Source organism: Apteryx mantelli, chromosome 17 (assembly GCF_036417845.1).
Source record: "Apteryx mantelli isolate bAptMan1 chromosome 17, bAptMan1.hap1, whole genome shotgun sequence".
In the NCBI taxonomy this organism is placed as follows: Eukaryota; Metazoa; Chordata; class Aves; order Apterygiformes; family Apterygidae; genus Apteryx; species Apteryx mantelli.
In genome coordinates, this window is record NC_089994.1 from 10,139,830 (window position 1) to 10,160,960 (window position 21,131).

Consider the following 21,131-nt stretch of genomic DNA (forward strand, 5'->3'; position numbering starts at 1 on the left):
TAAATCGCAGGGAAAGAGGCTGGGGGGGGGGGAGAAACTAAGACCCCGGGGGATAAATCGGTTGGGTTATTTATTTTCTCCCCCCCGGTTCCCTCTCTCTGGCAGGGCTCGATCCGGCCGCTTCGGTGCTCGGCGCTGGCTGCAAAGGGCCCTGGGGAAGTTTCTTGCTCCCCAACGCCCTTCCCGAGCGCGGGGGGAGAGGGTTTGGGTTGTTTTTTGTTTGGGTATTTTTTCTTTTTTTTTTTTTCGTTTCCCTCCCCACCTTTCTGGAAGGAGGGGGGTCTCGCTCGCACCTCCCTGGATGGTGCGCTAGAAAGGAGGGGAGTGAGGGGGTGGGAGGGGGGGCTCGTGGTGGGAGGCTGCCGCGGCTGCTGCTCCTGCATTGGTGTCTCCCCTATGGACGAAAACAGCCCTCTGTCTCCCAAGGCAAATGCTTTCAGTATCGCCTCTCTGATTTCAGTCGCCGCCGCCGCCGAGCAAGCAGGGAAGGAAGCGCTGGAGGAGCGCCGCGGTGGCCGCAGCAAGCACGCCCGCGCCGGCCCCCGCCCGCAGAAGATGCACTTCAGCACCGTCACCAGGGACATGGAAGGTAGGTGCCGGCAGCGCCGAGCACAGCCCCGCGCGGCGCGCACCGCTCCGCGGGCAGGCAGGGCTCGCAGGGCTCGCAGGGCCGGCGGCCGCCGCCCGCCCCCTGCCCCGCTCCAGGATCCCCCCTCGCCCCCGGGGGCCACCGATTTTCAGAGGATTTTACTGCTTCCAGGTTCCCCGTGCGGGGCTGCAGGCTTCGCTGCGGCAAGGCCGCTGCCCAGGACGGTTTGGCCGCGTCCCCCCGGGCACGGCCGGGCGCCCGCAGCCCTTCCCCGCTCGCTGCCCGCCGCTCGCTCTGTAAAGTCGGGCTGTGCCGCGTCCCGCCGGCGGCTTGCGACGGCCCCGCCGCCCGCGCCCGCGCCTCCTCGGCGGTGCCGGAGCATCCTCCGACGGCGCCGGCGGCTCCGCGAGCTCTGCGGCCGCCGCCGCGCTGGGCACCCAGGAGCCCCCCTGGACCGCGAGGAGCATTTCAGCACCGGGGGGACCCAAAGGAGCCGCCCGCTCGCCGGGGGCCGTCACACGCCCCTAGGCCGCTCGCCCGCGGCCGCCCCGGCGCTGCTCGGCGCGGAGCCGGTGCCTCGCTGCTGTCCCCATCCATCCCCGCGGTGGCTCGGAGGCGCAGAGAAGGGGGTCTGGCAAAACCAGACCCGCCTTCCCCTGTCAGCCACGTCCCCGCGGCTCCACAGCGAGGGACGTTACCTGCAGCACCTTAGTTACACAGAAATAAGAACCAGTTTCTTTCTTCGGGGTTTTCCACCCCCCTCCTCTTTTTTTTTTTTTGGGGGGGGGAAGGGGAGTTTGCTTTGTCCCAATTCGTGTGCGGCGAGGGAGGCCTTCTGCAGAGATAACACGGGCTCTGCACCGCCGCGGCTCTTGGCAGATCTCTCGGATTTGCAAAGAAAAAAAAAAAAAGAAAAGAAAAAAAGGAGAAAAAAGAGAAAGAGCCGCGGCAGGCAGGCAGGCAGGCAGGCAGCGGGAGCAGCGAGCTCCCCGCCTGCCCCGGGGGGAGCGAGGCTGGGGCCAAGCAAAGCGGAAAGGGGGAGGCGCCCCGCTGGGCTGGGCGCGGGGCAGAGAGGAGGCGGAGGGCACCCCGCGGAGCGGCGCGGAGCGGCGCGGAGCTGCCGGGCGGGGGGTGCGCCGAGGCTGGCGGGGGGAAAAAAGCGGGAGCCGGAGCCGAGCCCTGACCGCCTGTTTTTGGAATGATTTCAGCTATCTCCAGCCCCTGGCTCACCCAGCTGTCCCATTTTTGCGATGTTGCAGCTTTCACGGCCAACAGCCTGAGCAGCCTGAACGCCTCCGGGGGGTACCACCTCTCGCCCTCCCCGGGGGACCCGTACGGACAGCATGAGCCGCCGCACTACGAGCCCTGCACGGCTCAGCAGCACCCGCACCCGCCGCCCCAGCCGCAGCACGGCTACCCCTTCGCGGGGGCCGGGGCCGGGGCCAACCCGCCGCCCCCCGGCCCGGAGCCGCCCGAGGGCGCCGGGGGCGCAGCCGCGGGCCCCGCCGCCGTCTCCGGCTGCTCGGCGGGGCCGGCCGCCGCCGCCAAGGCGCCCGTGAAGAAGAACCCCAAAGTGGCCAACGTGAGCGTCCAGCTGGAGATGAAGGCGCTGTGGGACGAGTTCAACCAGCTGGGCACCGAGATGATCGTCACCAAGGCCGGCAGGTCAGTGCGGAGCCCGCGGGCTGCGCGGCCGCGGCCCTGCCCCGCCGCCCCGCTCCCGGGGCCGCCCGGGGACCCGCCGGGGCCCCGCCGGGGGCGGCGGGATCCGCGGCGTTTAGGGGAAAAGCGAGCTGCGGGCCCAGGGCTGCCGTCATTTGATCCTCACGTTTCTCCCGGGGCAGAATCTGCGAGTTCTTGCGGAACCGGAGGCCTTGGGTGTTATGCGGAAGAAAGTGCCGCTCTGGGGGGCTAAAAGCAAACGTTAAAGTTTGGCCGCGCAGGCGGGGGAGGCGGGGGGAGCCTGGCCGGGCTCGGGCACGCTCTGCTTGCGGGCTCCGCGGCGTGTTTTACTCGCGCTGAAAAACGCTCTTTGCGCCGGCACTGCCGGGCGTTTTCGGCTTTCGATTACCCCGCACGAATCTCAAGCTGGACGCGTTCGCAAAGGGCACTGTCCTTCCCAGAGGGGACAGCCAGGAGCAAAGAAAAAACAAGCGCGAAAAACCTGCGGTTAAATGATTTTCTTTTATTGTGGGGGCAGATTTTCCCTTTCGGCGGGGACTGCAAACAGACCCCAGCTCTGGCTGTTTTACACTTCGAAACGTCCCCCAGAAATATTGCATTTCCCGAATACCGAATAACGAGCTCGGGCTGCGCCCAGCTCGCCTCGGCCTTGCTCCGGCCCGGCCCGGCTCGGCTCGGCCCAGCTCGGCGGCCGGGCCCGCTCCCGCTCCCGGCCGGGAACAAAGGAAGCGGCTGATCCTGCCGCGTTAGAAATGAGCAAAACATCTGGGGGAAAGGGGGGGGGCAATTAGCCTTGTTAATTAACTGCGTTTAATTGCGATCGCCTGGGAGCGCCTTTGCTGCGGGAGCTCGTTGCAGGGCAGGTTTGGGGCCGCTGCCTCCTGGGGTGCCGGCTGCGTTGCTCAGGCTCTGTCTTGTTCCCTTGATTTAAAGCGATACGGGGAGGGAGGAAAAAAAAATAATAGAAAAAGAAGTATATACATTTCCCCGGTGATCGCTCTCGATGAGTCCCGGGAATGACCGCAGGGGCGCTGCCGCGGTGCCTGGGGGGACGAGGGAGCAGCCCGGGCTCTGCTCCGAAAGGGCCCAGCAACGCTGCTGCCGCGGCTCCGGTGGCTGCTCTCCCTCCGGCGATTTTGAGGCTCCTGAAGGTGGGGAAAAATTAAGTATATTTCTATATTTGCATAATTTAAAAAATAGCATTTTGCTATAAAAAAATCATCTCGGTGCCCGGTGAAAAAGTAGCCGGCGGCGCGTTGGTGCGGAAGCCCGGGCGCGACTCCCCGCAGAAAGCGCCTTCCGCGGCGCCGGCCGCCCTCTGCGCCCCGCCGTCCCCGGCCGCGGCCCGGAGCCCAGCGGCGGCTCCGCGCCGCCTTCCCCGGCGGAAAAGGCCGCCGAGGCTCGAGGCGGCGGCTCTCTGCAAACAGGAGCTCCTCGGTCTGGCTTCCTTCGCTCTGCCGGGACAGCGAAAGGGTTGCAAACACTCCGCTCCCAAACGGCCTCGAAAGGGAACTAACTTGATTCAAACCGCGGGCTTTTCTTTTTCTTTTTTTTTTTTCTTTTCCCCCGTCCTCTTCGTTTATTTAATGACACCGACAAATCTCCGGGCAGGCGGGTAAAAAAAGAAGAAAGCGGGGTAAAACCAGCAGGAAAAGGCGCAGGGAAGACGCTGCGAAGCCTGTTCTCTCCCAGCGCCTCTGGGCTGGCCCTGCTGTTTGTCTAGGTGGGTCTTATCAACTCGGGTTGTTTGTTTTAAAAAGTTTTAAAACAAGAAACACCGGAACTGGAGCTAATGGGGGCTTTTACACCTTTAAAAATAATAATAACAGAAGAGGCGACTGGAAATGTTCTCCAGGGTTTGCTAAAGCGTTACAGAGAGGGAGACAGAGCTGCCCGTCGCCGGGTGCTGCCCGGTAGCGCCGGGTCCGGGGTGGAAGGAACTGCGCGGCCGCGGAGCCGGAGCCCTGGGCCCCCCACCGCCCTGGGTGCCCTGGCTCTGGGCTAAGGCAGCCCTTTCTTGGTGGAAAACAGCAGCAGCACAACCAAAAAAGCCCTGAGACGCGCACAGCAGGTCTGGCGAGGTGCCCCGCGAGTGGGCCGGGGGGTACTCGTGGGGCCCGGCTTTTGTCGGGTTGTTTTTTCGGGGGGTATTTGGGGTTTGGTTTTTCAACGGGTTCAAACCTCCTTCCTGAAATACCTACTGCTATTGCTCGTTTGGGTTTCCTGGTCGGGTAAAGAATATATCAAACCAAAGCGAAGCCGTAACGAGACCCGACGCCAGGGCGCATCTTCGGCGCGCCCCGCTCGGGAGCTGCAGCCCGGGCCCGGCGCCGTCCGGGGGGGGCGTCCCGGACCCGGCCCCTCTGCATTTGTCCCGCAGCCCCTCGGAAAAATTGTGTCTCGGGGCGTGGGACCCCCCACCTCGGACGTGTCCCCGGGGGTCTGCAGGGAGCAGAGCCCCTGGGGCAGCCCCGGGGTCGCGGCCCCCCTTGAGCCCCTTGTCTGCGAGGCACTGGCCGCCCTCCGCTTTCCTTCGCACCCGCAACGGTGCGGGGGCCCGGCCCCACCGGGCTCCGGCAACGAAACGGGGCCGGGAAGGGGCTCGCTGGGCGATGCCCGGTGCCGGCCGGCCTGGCGGCGTGCGTGCGCCCCTCCTCGCCGCGGGCACTGTCCCCGCGGGGCCGGCGGCCGCGGGATGCACGGGGGCTCCACGCACACGCTGCTGTTTTTTAATCACTGCTTTAAAAGGGGCGCAGGTTTTGGGGAGCAGAAGCTGCAGACGTGGGAGCTCGTTTCCCTCGGGTCGCACGCAGGCAGGACCGCAGCAGGCACCCCGGGGTGGGCCTGGGGGGACGCTTTGCGTTGCGTCTGCCTTACATGAGAGCAGCTGGCAAGATGGGGAAAAAGCAGGGAAGGAAACTCTTCCACTTGTGTCTCCCGCCTGCAAAGGGGGAGGCAGCAAAGCTTTATTTCCCCCCGCGCCGTTGCACCCCGCCGTGGCGGGTGTTTTGCGTGTGCGGCACAAGCCGCCCCGTCGGGCCCAGACGGGCCGGGCAGCGGCGGAACCGGCGGAAAGGCAGTGCCGCCCCGGCTCGTCCTTTGGGATGCTCCTGGGGGCCGTGTGGACACAGCTGCCCCCGCTCGCCCTGTCCCCATGCTGCCCCGCCGGGTCCGCCCTTGCCCCCGCGGCGGCCCGTGGTTCCTAGACGGCGCCCGGGAGGCGCAAAGCCCCGTTTCGGGCGCACGTCGGGAGCGGGAGGGGAAGGGCCGCGGGGTGCGGGGCTCCGGGCCTCCTGGGCGGGGGGGGGGGGGGAAGCCCCTCGGGGCACCCGCTCGCCCCGAGCTCAGCTCTCCCCTTCTCTTCTCTCCTCTCCGTGCCAGGCGCATGTTCCCCACCTTCCAGGTGAAGATCTTCGGCATGGACCCCATGGCTGACTACATGCTCCTGATGGATTTCGTCCCCGTGGACGACAAGCGATACCGGCAAGTAACGCGGCGGGCGGTGCTCGGCGCTGCAGGGCTGCGCGGCGGCCGGGGCGCCCCGTCCGCGCCGAGAGGCGAGGAGCCGCTGCCGCCCGGGGACGCGCCCGCCCGGGACGCCCCGTAACGAGTTTCGGGCCGGGAGCGGCGCGGCCGGGGCGGCTCCGCCGGGCGCGGATCCGCCGAGACCCCCTTGAATTTCGGGCAACGACTGGAGGGGTCGGGCGCAAGCGGGCGCAAAATCTGCGCGGGGGCAGGTGCAGACGCCCGCGGCGCCGCTGTCCCCGTCGCACCTGGGACACGTTCCCCCCTCCCCTCCAAAAAAACCCCCGGTGCTCCTCGGACGGGGCAGGTGGCAGCGTCGGTGCCGACCCGCGGCAGTGCCCACCTGGGGCGCTCGCTGGCTGCGCGTTTGGGGGAAGAGAGCGGGGTTTGTTCTTTGGAAAGCCCCCGCTGCCCGAGCCACAAAACCCTGCCCTTGTTTCCAGCGGGAGCGGAGGAAGGCCTCGGAAACCGGCGACTCGCAAGTCAGCGATGCGGGCTGATTTGCAAGTCCTTTAATTTTAAGACAGTGAAAGGCGCATTATGCATTTAGCTTCAGATCAGGACGCCTAACAGGCAGCGTGCGTATGAATCGCAGGGTCCGATATATAAATATTTAGACAGATATCCAAATTCTCAGGGCGTCCTAGAAATGTTTGCTTGTCAAGGGAAGTGGGATATATAACATCCAATTGAGTATATCTTTAAAAAGTAATGTTTCTGCTCGAGTCCAATGGTGTCTAATTCCCCCTGTGCAAACACTGGCTTTTAAAGTAAACACGTGTATAGAAGATTGGTTTCTCTGTTTTAAATGTTACTGTTGAATATGTACTTTGAAAGAATGAAACAAGGCTGCTAAACTCTGGACCTGCTATTAATCTGCACATAAATTTCCACTCTTCACTTAGAGCCAGAATATTCCTGTATAGAGGGCTCCCTTTCACCTTTTTTTTTGTAGAGGGAGAGGAGCATTTGCGGCTTCTCTCCCAAATCTGTACAGGTAGCTATAAATTTCCTCGATCCCGCAGATTCCTCTCTGGCAAGTTTCATCGGCGATCTGATAAAATATTGTTTTTTCCCCACGACGAGGGCGGCTGTTGGGAAGCGCTCATGCCCCCCGTTTCCTTGGGAAGCGGGAGCGCCCGGGGAGGCGGCAGCCCCACCTCGCCGGGGCGGGGGAAGCGGCCCGCCGGGGCCGGACCCCTCGGGGGCGCCGGGGCCGGGGGCGCCGAGCCGGGCCGCCGCTGACGGCGTTTTCTCCTCGGGCAGATACGCCTTCCACAGCTCCTCCTGGCTGGTGGCCGGCAAAGCCGACCCCGCCACCCCCGGCAGGGTGCACTACCACCCCGACTCCCCGGCGAAGGGCGCGCAGTGGATGAAGCAGATCGTCTCCTTCGATAAGCTCAAGCTGACCAACAACTTGCTGGATGACAACGGGCACGTAAGTGTTCGCGGCGAGAAGGTGCGGAAGGCGCCCGCCGGGGCCGGGGCTTAGCCGGGGAGGTCCCCGCGCCGGGGTCCCCGCCGGTCCCCCCGAGCCCCCGCCCTGCCCAGCCCCGCCGCTGCCCCGGGCGGGGGCGCCGGGCTGCGCGCTCGCTCCTCTCTCCTTGCTCCGCCTGGATCAGTTATTGTCTCCTTGCTCGTTTTATCATTCAGATCATTTTGAACTCCATGCACAGATACCAGCCGCGTTTTCACGTGGTCTACGTGGACCCCCGGAAAGACAGCGAGAAATACGCGGAGGAGAACTTTAAAACCTTCGTCTTCGAGGAGACGCGCTTCACGGCCGTGACCGCCTACCAAAACCACCGGGTGAGCGGGGCCGGGGCACCGGGGGCGCCGGCGGGAAGCGGATAAGCCCAGCCCAGCCCGGCCCCGGGGACCGGCTGCAGCGGCGGCGCTTGGTGCGAGAGCGGAGCGGGGCTAGCCCGTGCTGCGCCCCGGGGAGCCTGCTCGGCCCCTGCGGCGGCGCCGGGGCGCAGGGCCGGGCTGCGGGCGTCCCCCGGAGGCGGCGGTGTCTGGGGGTATTCCCTCCTCCTCCTCCTCCCCCATCTGCTAAACCCATTCTCGGGCAGCTCGAGGAACCCGATAGCCGGGGGAGCTGCCGCAGAGCCGCGTTGCCGCACACCGAGGAAGCGACGTGAGCGCCAGCCCTGCCGCTCCTGCCCCGTCGCAGACTCCCGCGGCCCAGGGGGACGTCATTACCTATGTAAACCCGAGACCCGGCTAGTTGGGAAACTACAGGCTTCCCGCTGCGAAATGTCACTCACAATTTGTTTGGATAAATCTGCGATTTTACTTCTGCGGGCTCCCTCCCTCCCGGTCTGTTCCTCACCGGAATACAATTATATTGGGGGGGGACGGGATGGGATGGGACAACTCCCTCTCCCCTAATCCGATGCGGATTTCTGGGCAGCAGTTAATCCAATTGCTTCTTTAAATCGCATCAGCATAATGTGAAGAGCAGGAATCCCAGGCTCGAGTGCAAATACGGTTTCATAGCAGGGTTTTCTCTGCACTGCTCAGAAACCATCGTCGCTGCTCTGCACCGATGCTGCAGGCCCGTCCGAGGGGCTGAGCGTCTCGGCCATCCCCACACCGATTTGCGGGGTTGCTCACAAGCAACCAGCAGCGATGCCACTTTTTGCAATAGCCGCGAGCAAACCTCTCCGAAGGGGTCCCCCAAAATTTGGGATCTGGCTGCATGCGACCTCCCCGCACGGCCCAGGCCGGCTGTGCCTTTAAGGGGCTCCGAGTCCCTCCCCGGCTGGCATTTGCCTGATGGCTCCGGACAGCTGCTCTTTCTCTCCTGCTTTCTATCAGTTTGACCTCTAAGGTTGGAACTGTCACTGAGGGGCTTAAAGTTTGTTTTTCAACCCATTCCGGAAACTCACAATCACATACTTTATCCGTGGATTTGCTTAAATATAGAAAATGTCTTGCCTTCTCCCTGGCGAATTAAATAAATACATAAGTATGATTTATCCAGTGATTTGTCTTAGCTGCTCCGGTGGTGACCCATATAATGTGGCATTTTCTTACAAGTGCATTTAGGCAGCTTTTGCAGCCAACTCGGGCTACCTCTCCCTTCGCCTTGAACTCAGATAGCGTCCTAGCCCGCATTTTCAAACAGAGGGAAAGCACATGTTCGTGCTCTGCAGCAGAGCACGCCCCAGCAGGGCCCTGGCTCCCAGGCCACCTGGGCCCTCCCCATTACACCAGGAACAACCGACCCCTGAAAGCCCGGTCAGAGACACGCTCGTCGCCTAACCGGGGAGCCCTATGTGTGCCACTCAGACTGTTCCCCGCTTCTCCTTACAGATCACACAGCTCAAGATCGCCAGCAACCCTTTTGCCAAGGGATTCAGAGACTGCGACCCTGAAGACTGGTAAGGCGGCTGCTTCGCTGACTACAGCTAGCCCCCTCTTGCCCCCAGTTTAGCGCACACCTGCCCAGTTTACATTTATAGAAGACATGCATTGTGTTCAGCAGGCACTGGGTCAGGCCTTGTTTGCCAGCAGCAGCTCACAGCCCTGCTGCAGTGGTGCATGCGCGTGCCCATTTGCCTGGAGCAATAGCTCCCTGTCACTTCTCCTCTTTCTCTTCCAGGCCCAGGAATCACAGGCCTGGGGCCCTTCCTCTCATGAGCGCTTTTGCCAGATCCCGGAATCCGGTGTCTTCCCCCGCACACCAGAACGGGACGGAGAAAGGTGAGTGCCACGAGTGGCTGGGCCTGCCTGCCACCCTGGCCCATGCAGCCAGCACCACACGGGTGCTGGGAGGCAGCCTCACTTGCAATGCTGGGGCACAGCTGCCTACAGCAAGCACACAGCCCAGGAAGTCCTCATTGCTAACAAGCTTTGCACTGATGATGTCTATTCTTTAAATAAAAAGACATCTTTTTAGTCTAATTCACTTTTATTAGGTCCAAAACACTCATTGCTGTTGTGCTTAAACATGAGGGAAAGCAGCAAGGTTGTTTAAAACACACCGTGCTCTTCCTTTAGTGTCCCATTTTAGACTTTTTGGCTGAAACTTTAGCTTTTCAGGCAGAGATGCAGCAAGGGCCACTCACACCACCTTGCATTGCCCTTTGAAAGCACCCCGGCAGCACGCTCAGGGCAGACCTGTTCCTATGCGGGAGCTGCGGTCCGGTCTAGCCGCCCACCCCTCCTTTTCCATTACGCAGAGCAAACAACTGCGGAGACAACCGGAGGCCTTCCTCCCAGCACACTCCGGGCTCGTAAAATAAAGGGAAGTCTGTATTTGTTTAGCGTTACACAACTGCAAAAGTCTCAGGCGTGTACCGACTTGTCAGTCAATCCAGCCCCACTTATCGCAGCAGGGAGGTGCTGCCCCACGGCCCGGTCCCCGCCGCCGCTCCCGCGCACGGCTCCGCGCTGCGGGCCGGGCCGGGCGGCCGCTGACGCCGTGTGCCCCCCGCAGATGCTGCCGAGAGCCGGCGGGACTACGAGCGGGAGGCGGCGGGCGGGACGCCGCTGCACGCCGACGCCGCGCACCAGCAGCTCATGTCGCGCGTGCTCAGCCCGGCGCTGCCCGGAGGCGGCGGCGGCGGCGGCCTCGTGCCGCTCGGCGGCGCCGCCGGCGGCCGGACCAGCCCCCCCCACCACGAACTGCGCCTGGAGCCCGCCGCCTCGGAGCCGCTCCACCACCACCCCTACAAGTACCCGCCGGCCGCCGCGGCCGCCTACGACCACTACCTGGGGGCGAAGAGCCGGCCCGCGCCCTACCCGCTGCCCGGCATCCGCGGCCACAGCTACCACCACCACCACCACCACCATCACCACATGAACGCGGCGGCCGCGGCCGCGGCGGCCGCCGCCAACATGTACTCGTCGGCCGGCGCCCCCGCCAACTACGACTACGGGCCCAGATAACGCCGCCGCCACGGCCCGGCGAGAGACTAGCGGCGGCGCGTGCTGCGACCGTCGCCGCGACCGTTACCGTCCTCCCCCTCTTCCCGCCTTTCCCCCTCTTCCCGCCTCACGAACGAGCTGATAGGCCAGCCTGACTTGATCGACAATCGGAGAGCCCAATCGCAGGGAGCCGGGCCCCGCCCCGCCCCCCCACCCCGCGGCGGGCTGCGAGGGTGGGGGCGGCTGCGTGCCTGAGGCTGGCGGGGGCACGTGGGGTGCTCGCCATCGCTGTGTGACCCGCAGCTGCACTTTGATAAATGAAGCCATATGTTGTTATCTCCCTTCTCCCTACCCCCACTCCTGTGTTCTTGCGGACACCCCATCCCACCTCCGTGGTGTGCTGGGTGTTGAGGATGATAGGGCCCCGGGAAGCGGGTAGGATGGAGCCGTTAGCGCCCAGGGCAGAGCAGTGGCAGCTGTGAGGTGAATTGCCTGAGACTCTGCTGGCGGTCAGGGCCCCAGCCAAACCTGGGCTCTGGTACTGCTGATTACCAGCCCCAGGCCTTCCCCACTCGCCCACCTGGCCTTGTGATGGAAATCTGGCGTTGCCACCACTTTGGGCAGTGCCACGGGGTTTTCCCAGCCCAGAGGAATGTGTTGTGTTAACACTGAGTAGGACGGGCCAGTGTGCTGCAGGGTGGGCTGCGAGCACCGGCAGCCACCAGCCACAGGCAGCCACGGACCCCGGGGCGGGAGTATAATTCAGCGTGTGTTGATGTAAGTTTGCCCTTTACCTTGGCCTCATTCACAACTGACTCCGTTCTTCTGGGATACTGTCAAAGGAAACAGTTTAACCTAAGGGAACACTTTGGATCTCCACAGGCAGCACTATAAGAAATATAATCCACGCTGGTCTTTCCCGTTGCTGAGCTGTTCATGAGTTTTAGGGTTCATGGGGGCAGCTTAACCACAAAAGCTATTTTTTGGAGCTGTTGAGAAGAGCACATGTCCAAGAGCACAGCCGTCTACAGCTTCTTCTTTTCGCAACAATTGATACTACTAAGATCTAAAAACTAGCCTGGGGGCGGAGGGAATACCCACAAAATTTAGACTGTATATTCTCAGCAATAGTTTGTAAACTGGCTGCTCCTGAGGCAGCTGCACAGTACTGCCTTCCCAGAGCCTTTCCTGGGCTCTTGCTGTTCTCCCATTGAGAGGTGCCTTTTAGAGGAACTTCAGGGTTTTTTTCCCAGAATGCCTCACCCCTTATATTTGGTTGACCCAAACTGCAGTAGTCCTAAAGCACCTATTCTGCACCTACCTGCTTGCTGCACCTTTCCTCTTAAAGCTGGTAAGTACTTTTTTTTTTTTTTTTCCTCTTCAGTAGCTTTTCCTTATTGTTGAAAAGATGGGCCTGTTCATCACAATTTCTCCAGTGATGTGTTTTGAATAGCTGGCTTGTGTTTTTTTTGTCAGATGCGTCACCAAATGTCAGTCCTTTTGTGTTGTTCAGAGAAGGTATTGAACAGCTTCTCAGCTGTGTTGGTATACAGTATTATAAACACTTTTCTGATTCTTCCATGTGATTCTATGAAAAAAAAAAGTTTTTTTCTTTTGAGTTCTCTATTCATCCATGTTTGTGTGTCTTTACTACCAACTCTGCAATGGTTTGCTGATACCTTTTAAAACAATCCTTCCCTTATGCAGGTGGCAGTGTTAATAGTGATGTTTATTCATTCTCTGGCAGTGGGCTTTGGGCTTCCGAAACTCTTTGGAACGGTTAAGAAGGGATTGCAGGCTAACATGAATATTTTCTGTGTTTTTTTTTTTCTGTTATAAAAAATATATCTGGATCCATGGAAAAGAATTGTGCAAGAAATATGTATTTTATTTGACATTTGCAGTGAATTGTGAAATTCTTAGTGTCTGACTAAACCATAATTAATGTTCTCAGAAAGGTTGATGTAAAATAGCCTTGTGCTTACTATTAATCAGTGGGAAATGGCTCTCTGATGTTCTCTGTTGTTTTGCCGCTGTTATTTCAGAGTTTTGATTTGTTATCTGTAAACTGATTAGTGCCAAAGCTTTGGTCAAACGTTTAATGAAGTTGTTATATTTATTATTTCTTTCAAAGATTATACAAACATTTTTTTTCCTTGATAGTTGCAGTGTAGAGAAAAAAGTCATGACAACCAAAGAATTATATCTGCAAACAGTGTAGATACTTGTAGATATTTGTAGATACGTGTAGATAATCTTATTACATTTAAATTGAAAAGACATTGGACAGTGACATTTATAAATGCTTTTCCTTTCCTTTCTTTCTTTCTTTTCTTGTTTAATTACTTGTGTGTGTTTGTCAGTTTATCTGTCTAAACCTCCCCTGCAAACTGAGGTCACTTAAGGAGGAATACAAAACTGTAGTTTTATGATTTGTTTAGCCTGAGGAACTAGTGAATCTTCATAGGTGACTGCTCCCCCCCTTCCCCCCCCCTAGTTGTGGGGGCTGCTTATGGCTATAATGATCATTATGCAACAACTGACAGGGTTGGGGTCCTAAGCTGAAATGGATACAGGACACTTTTGTTTGTATTTGTTAGCACCTGTTTTCTTTAAACATACATTGATCAATGCAGATTGGCCATAGACCTTTTCAAACACACTTTGCTGCACAAGGGCTGAGAGGACTGAACAGCCCTGTACACCAGCAGTAAAATGTGCTTTTACAGAAAGTGGCTCAAAGTCCTTGCATTGACTGTGCAAAGCTTAATTTTTCCCCTTTGGAAGAAAAGAAAATCCCAGGTCAAAACTTTTAACTATGTATGGGGCAGTGGGCCCTCAGGTTCACTGGGCTAGAAGAAGAACCACTACAGGGAGTCCTGTGCCTGAATGGAAGGTAGAGACCATGCAGCTGTATCAAGATTACAATTTTAAGTGTGAAAATGGTATTTCTATCTTTGCTTTTAGGCCAGCAACTTGCAAGGTACTTGCATGTGTTAGTACTAAACATGTTAGCAGTCCATTTCATGCTATGTTATTATAGTTTTTAAATCAAGCCTTCTCTGGGCTTTGACTTGTGTTTCTTCCTTGTATAGCAGTGCCCATCTCACTGGGTGGGAGTGTTCCAGATATGGAAAGCAAGCAGGGTTATTCTTCTATCCCAACAAACAAGTTGCATTAAAAAAAAACAAAAAAACCCCAACTACATACATATTGAGCGGTAGAAGCCTTATTAAAATCACACAAAAGCTGTAACATCGAAAACCAGTGATACTTTAAATTCATGCTACCTATCAACTGGTTAGTCAAGAGGTATCATGTACAGGTCATGCCTTACCTATATGTATTGCAGTTTCATTTGAAAAATAGCTTTGTATGATTTGATTATACATATGTTTAAAACTTCACTCAGTACATACTGTCACTGAGGTCAAAGGCAAATACTTGGGAAGTAGGCTACAGCATTTCCAGACAATACTTCCACTTATGGTCACCTCAAGTCACACATAACACTGTGTATTTAAAAGCTGCTGGTAAAACAGACCCAAGCACAGAGGTTACAAGCAATCTTTGTCTTTCCTAAACAGGGCTACAGAATAAATTAGCCATGTGGCTCTGTTTTCCAGAGGTACAAGCTGAATTTACTGATTGCTCAGCAGGTCTGAAACCACATCACTTACTCTAGTGGGTAAATACAGGATTAGGAATCTACAGGTGAAATGATGGAGTTCTTTGCCTGATCACTTACACCAAACACCAGGGACAACTCAGGTTTTCAGGAACATTTTTGTTTGGGTTTTTTTTTTTGGTTGTTTTCGTTTTTTGTTTTTCTTGCTGATGGATCTGACTAAATTCAACATAGGATGCAAGCATGGGGGTGATATTTCTATATGCTTGCAGTGTTTGTGCATAATGTTTACACGCTTCATGGATGTTGTTTGAAATCTTTGCTTAAGTTCGGGGGACTCAAGAACTGCTTTGGGTGGAACTGTGAAGGTGGTCACCGTAAGGTGCCTCTCGGTGTCCTAGGGGGTTGGTATCACTTCAGTCAATCTCAAGCAGACCTATTTGTGGCCATTGCTAGGGGAGCAAGTAGTTTGGATTCCTGCATGCTACAGTCTGTTTAACAGCACGTTGCAGGGTGGAGGGTGACCCAAGGACTGCAGTAAGAGTGAAAAGGCATTTTGCAGCCACCAGGGCAGACCACACAGGAAAGGCCTGGATCAGGTTTGGTGACTGTTTACACAACTACTGAGCCCTGTAGGTTTTATCCCAACCTGGTCTGATGAGCAAGGTCCACCTATGAGATCATGAAGAACAAATGTTCACCTGCAAAATCATCTCTGCATGCAGTGAGATTCCCACTTTTGATAGGAGCTCCAGTGGTCTCTATGCTCAGATTTCTGTGAGCCATGAGCAGAGACACCTACCCCCCCCCCCCCATACACACACACACACACACACTCTACAGACCTCTGTACCATTTAGCTATTCAGGACTTGCTGGGCTTCCCTTTATTTCTGCCGTGTTGCATCCTTTGCCAGGAAGCCCAGGACTTCTCTACAGGGAATGCTGCAACCTTGGGAGACTTAAAAAGTCTTCCCTCCCCCTGCCCCCCAGAAAAAAAAGAAGTTATCCTCTCCCCTCTATCCTGGGGCAAGGGATCACAGCCTGCTTACGAGGAAGGGAAAAGGGGATGCTGCAAGGCTCAGTTCCTCCGTGACCCCTGCCCAGGGTTTGGTTTCTCACATGCCTCGCTCCTCTGGAGAGAATTCAAAGGGGGCCTAAGCTGCTGCAGTGCTTCCCGCAGGAGCCCCTAATGCAGGGCAGCAAGGGCTGAGCACAAGGCCCAAGAGCAGGCGTGTGTGTGTGTAAATGGGGCAGCTTCCCCTGCCTGCAGTAGGTGCCCTTTCCTGGGTAATGGTGTGAAATTCCCCAGAAAAGTTTGTTCATGCAGAGGTTCTCCTTAGCCCAGCAGCTGCCCTCTAACTGCGTACAGATGTTCTGGGAGACAGTGTGGGTCCCCACTAACTTGAGGTTTCTTAGTTCATCCTTTGTGGCCAGCCATGGCTACTGGGGCTGTGTGACATGGGGCCACTTCTGCTGTTATGCTGTCCTCCCTCTGCTAAGGAGACCTCATTCTCTCCAGCAAGTGCATTTCAACTTGTGATGCGTGGATCGCTGGAAAAGGGGCGGTGGTACTTTCTTCTGGTCTGAAAGGGATAAGAAAAAAGAAGTTCACAGAAGCTGTGTAATATTCTGCCCGCGTAAAATGCCTAAATGGTCCCCACAGCCACTGGAAACAAGTTAGGCACCCCCAGCGTTTTGTTTGTGCAGGGAGGTGGCAGAAGCTGAGACCTCCTCAAAGGAGTGTTGGAGGAGCTAATGCAGCAGTACTGTTAAAGCAAGTTTTAGCACCTCCATCCAAGGAGCTCAAGAAGTTGCTGCAAGTCTGTTGAGCGTATGTTGGGGTGGAGGGTGGGGGGAGTGTGTGTGCACGTGCACACATGTGCACACATGGATTTTGCTTCTTGTTGCTTTTCCTTCTGTTGTTCAGTTTCATGATGGAGTGAAGAGCAAAAGCTTTTTGCTGGAGGAACTGTTGAGAGGGTGGGTGCAATGGTTTGATCTGCCATTTATATTAAACAGCCTGGGTAGACAGCAGATAACGTATCGCTCCAGTGGGATCGGAGGATCGGATTTGGAATGTGATGGTGGGTATCCCTGCACCACGGCACTGGTGGACGAAGGATGCGGCACACACGCACACCCGCCCGGCCGTGCCTGAAGAGCAAGCTCCCTCCAGAGGGAAGAGTTGTGCATTGCACCAATCAGATCATGCACGCATACAAAAGGACCACTTAAGGAACTTCGGCCCAAACTTGTAAATACGCAATCTGAGAGAAAAATATAGATTCGTTTTAGTAAACCAAGATTTGATCTTTAAACTGCACAGGCATAAATAAGGAAGGGTATTAATCTGGGGGTTAGGACTTCAGGATAATCAGACAGCAATAATTTAGATGTTGCTTTAACACAGTATTATGAAGAGTCAGAGAACATAGTATAGTGGCTAATATGTATGTAAATTTTTGAAAAAAAATGCATTTTTTCTTCACTTAATTATTCCTATTCAATCAATCCGTAAGATGTTTAATTTACAAGAGCGATTAAAATAACTAGAGGAAAGCAACTGTACTCAAAGATTTCTACTGCTGGCCCTTATCATGACCATGGCGTGTGCTTAGTAAATGTGTTCTTCATTGAAGCAAGTGACACCCAATGTCTGTGTGAACCTAGTTAGTGTATTAGAGATTAGCAAACCTCTAAGCACCGTATTCTATACTTTTTTTTTTTTGCCCAGTGTATTGTACACACAATCAATGTAAAAAGAGCCTGTTCAAGATAGCCATATGTTTCAGAATTAATGTATACGTCTTATTACACTATATATGTGCATGTGCTGCTCCTCTTTTCAGAGGTCCACCTTCCTTCTGGAAGGCTATGTAAAGTACTGCATGTGTTACATATGCCAGAAAAATGCATCCACCACCCTCCCCATTAATAGAAATGACCTATTATAAATTTACTGAAGATACTATAGTTTTATAAATTGACCACATATGCCTGTGTAATATTTATTATATCACATTTCATAGCATTTCTGTTTTATGAAATTCAGCCTTGAATATGTCACATATGTTTTGCATATATATGCACTATTCAGCCAAGTATATCCAAGTAAAGTATGATAAATGTGTTCCTTCCGTATGAGAAATTAAATGTTTTTGAGATTTTTTTTTTAAGTTTATGAAGAGCAGCCTATACAAAATAATTACAATAAATCATTCATTCATATTTAGGTTAAATGCATGAATTTGAACTAGTAACAAAGTGATTAAGAACAAAAGCCAGAAAAGTCATATTTAGGACCTAATTCTATAAGGATATGGAGCAGCGTAACTTCTATAAAGGTAAAGAGAGCATCTGTATTTGCAAGACTAGCTGTTACATGGTGTAAAATCATCCAAGCTTGTATAGCAACTTCCAGCTCATGCTCCCAGAGTGATTCTGTAACTGGTAACAGATAGCCTCTCATCACCTCCATGAAAGGATGAGCATTTCATTATAGTCTGCCTCATTCAGAAAGCAAGTGCCCTTTTAATTCTGTTCTGCCTTGAGTTCTAGTTACCAGATGGCTCTTACAGTGTTTCCTAATTTTTGTATGAACAGCTCTTAGTGGGCGTTGGTAGACAGAGAGGGTGTGTTTTGTTGTTGGGTTGTTTTTTTTTTTTTTTTGCTGCCAAATACACTCTCACTGAAGATGGTTTAAGTAACTAACCCACAGGTTGTTTTAGTGGGCAGGGCAGGAGTCTTCTGACACCATTGCTGTGTTCTATACCTGCGTGTAAAACGGGTAATTGCACAAGTGCCCAGGTACTCAGACTGAAATCCTTGGGTTGTATCTGTAAACTGCTAAAGGAAGTTAAAAACAGAATAAACAGCATGTAAAACTGCTTGAAGCACATTCATCTGAAGTGTTTGCACTATTCGTTTTTTCAATGGCCTTAGCTTGACTGATGGACAAGGGCTCTGCCTTAGTGTTTGCTTTTTCCCCTGCTTGCTTACTGTGCCCATTGTACCTCATTCCACTGGGCAGACGGTTCCCCCTCTCTTCTGTGCTCCAGCCTGCCTAGCTCACCTGCCACTGGGTTGGATGCGAGCCCCTGCAGTGTGGGCAGTCAGAGCTAGCACGGAGTGTGGAGGGGTCACAGAAGAAGACTTCCCATTCCAAACATCTCAAGGGGGCAGAATAGGGATGGCAAGAGGGGAGTGCAGAGGCCCTCCTCTCAGTCTGATTTTATTTGAGCACTGCCTTACATATCTTTTATTTCAGCAAAAATGAAGCGAGTCTTTTATTCTATCCCCTTACCTGCTTGTTGTCAGCTACTTCAAACCAGATGGGCTCAAGAGATAACACTTTAAAGACTCAATGTCTCTATTTAGCGTGATGCCAAGTCTGCATGCCATCAAAATATCTGAGACAAAAAAAAAAAATCTGAAAAGATAATACTTATTAAGTATCATGTTAAAAGCAGCCTAGGTGCTTTTCTGTGTCCACAGACCATATGTATCCAAGAATCATTAAGCTTTCATATCAACAACATTTCTTTTAATTACCATCAAGACAAATACCATGTCCACATTCCCTTCCATGTTTAAAATTATTATGTAGGCCCATTGTGCTAACCTTGCCTCCTACCTATGTCAGAACATGTCAATAGCAATCAGTGCCACAGGTACTTGGAAAATGTACCTTTGCAAGCATGAGATGCCAGAACTGTGGAGCAGAAGTCTGGCTCAGCATTTTAACATGCTCCCTAGATTCCCTGATCTGGACATAATCAGGTTCAATATCTATGCAGCTGGGAGGAAACAGATCACTGCTGTCTAGAAAGTGCCACAGGTTTTTCCCACTCTAATTTGCGTACACTTTGAATAAAAACTAGGAAGAAAGAGCATTCAACTGTAATCTCAGTCTGATCAGCATTTTTTTTTTTTTAAGACTAGAACTTCCAATTGAAATAAAAAATTGTTACAATAAATACTTGCATTGCCATGTCACTCTCTTGTCACAAGTCAGTACTGACCTGAGATGGTTCTGCAGTACATGTAGTACAATAAATATACACTCCTCTGGGAGAGCACAGGCATTTTTGGACAGTGTGTTTACATTGTTCCCAAGACATGCAGTGCATGTTGCAGTTTACAGGATTTCCTAATGTTCCAACACTTTTAAATGGAATGTGGGTGACAGCAAATACTTCTGAAGAATTGGCTTGCAAGTTTAAAAGGACAGACCTATCACCATCTGCTTACTCTAAGTACCTTTCCTCCCTGCCATCCCTTTCCTTTTTCCACGAGGAACCTGGCATCTCAGTTTGCTTCAAGGGCCTTTGTGCTTCTAAGTTTGGGGGCAGGCTGCTTTGTTTGGTTTGGTTTGGGTCTTGCCCCCCGCCCCCCTCCATTCCCCTTCCCCTTATAATACTGAACTGCTCATCAAAGTCCACCAGGTAAAGTCCGGATAAAGCAATACACAATAATGCTACTAGTTATATTTCACACCATCAATCAAATGGGCAAAACATTCACAACTGAGAGATGCTGTTGCCACAGTCCCAACTATGATGTGGTTTAATAATACTTTATTGTGACAAAGGTTTTGTGAGGGATTGTATGGGGGGGGGGGGTGTTTAAATGACTAATAGCTAAAACTTAGAATATCCCTTCTCAGACATGAGTATTACATGCTTGGGGGGAGAGGGGGAAGAGTTGTCACTACTCTGGTACAAAATTCTTATTTTAATAGGCTAAGCAAAGGCAGCTGATATCTTTAAAAAAATGCACAGTGGGGAGCAGATGCCTCAACCCAAACAATCCTGTTATTTTGTATTACTTGACAAGAAGGTGGGGGAGGGCACAAATAAAACTATACATGCAAATGGCTGTGTGACTGACCAGCTTAAAGTCAGGCTGCTGGTCTTGTCTTAAAAGGGGTGAGAGTATGTGTTAAGGTCAGGGGACAAAGAATTTGATATCCAGAATATGGCTACTTGCTCTGTGCTTAGTTTGATATTAGTGCTTAGTACTGGGATCCAGACTGGAATTTCAGAATAGTGCAAATAGTGGAAAAAGTCACGCCACCTTCCTTGTTCATTGCCATCACTTTCTTGTAGCACACCGAATGGTCAGGCTTAAACATCAAACCTTGTGTCTCAGCATTGCTTTAACATGTAGTATTAATCCAAGCAGTCATGTGCCGTGTTTTAAGGAATGATCCATACTTTCACACCACAGACATACAGCCAGAAAAGGAAACACATTGATTTAGCACTCAGTAATCCTTGTTTAATCCCCAGTCCTTTGGTTTACATCATTAACATGGCTGCTGCAGCAGTCAGTGTTTTAACTTCTTCTTGGCAGACTGAATTAAGGAAAAGATTTATTAATTTGTGAGTTGGCTTTGTAGATACATCTTAAATGTGCTAAGAAACAAACCAATCCAGAAGCTAGTATTGACTTTTAACTATAAAACTCCACCCTAGAAAAAGCAAACCTTTGCAGCAGTCCAGGTCAAGCTGCACAGAGTAATTTATTGGCTTATTAATGCAATTGCATTGTATAGGGCTAAATTTAACAACTTTCTCATTGCAGGCCCTCAGCCTACTTCCTTTTTCACTCATTACTACAAATGCAGTTAATCTCCTCTTTCCTTGCTCATCTACAACTAGGCCTGGAATGCTTTATGGCATATGCACAGATAAGAGAAAGGGGTTGGAACTAATGGATTCATTTGCAGAAAATGTTTGAGGGTCAGAGATCACCATTCATTCCAGTGGTGATAAATATTCCATGTAATTGCTACACAAATGCTAATGTTTGGGATTTATTTCTATTA

General features: G+C 53.6%; 1 protein-coding gene across 1 annotated transcript; it reads left to right on the plus strand.

The window, feature by feature from the left end:
- Positions 1-365: 365 nt before the first annotated feature.
- TBX1 (T-box transcription factor 1) lies at positions 366-12,965 on the plus strand. Its single transcript, XM_067307116.1, has 8 exons — positions 366-589; positions 1,798-2,254; positions 5,654-5,755; positions 7,064-7,235; positions 7,451-7,606; positions 9,116-9,183; positions 9,405-9,505; positions 10,242-12,965. The coding sequence occupies exons 1-8, from the start codon at positions 397-399 to the stop codon at positions 10,691-10,693; spliced, it is 1,701 nt and encodes a 566-aa protein (XP_067163217.1). The 5' UTR covers positions 366-396; the 3' UTR covers positions 10,694-12,965.
- The last annotated feature ends 8,166 nt before the right edge of the window (positions 12,966-21,131 follow it).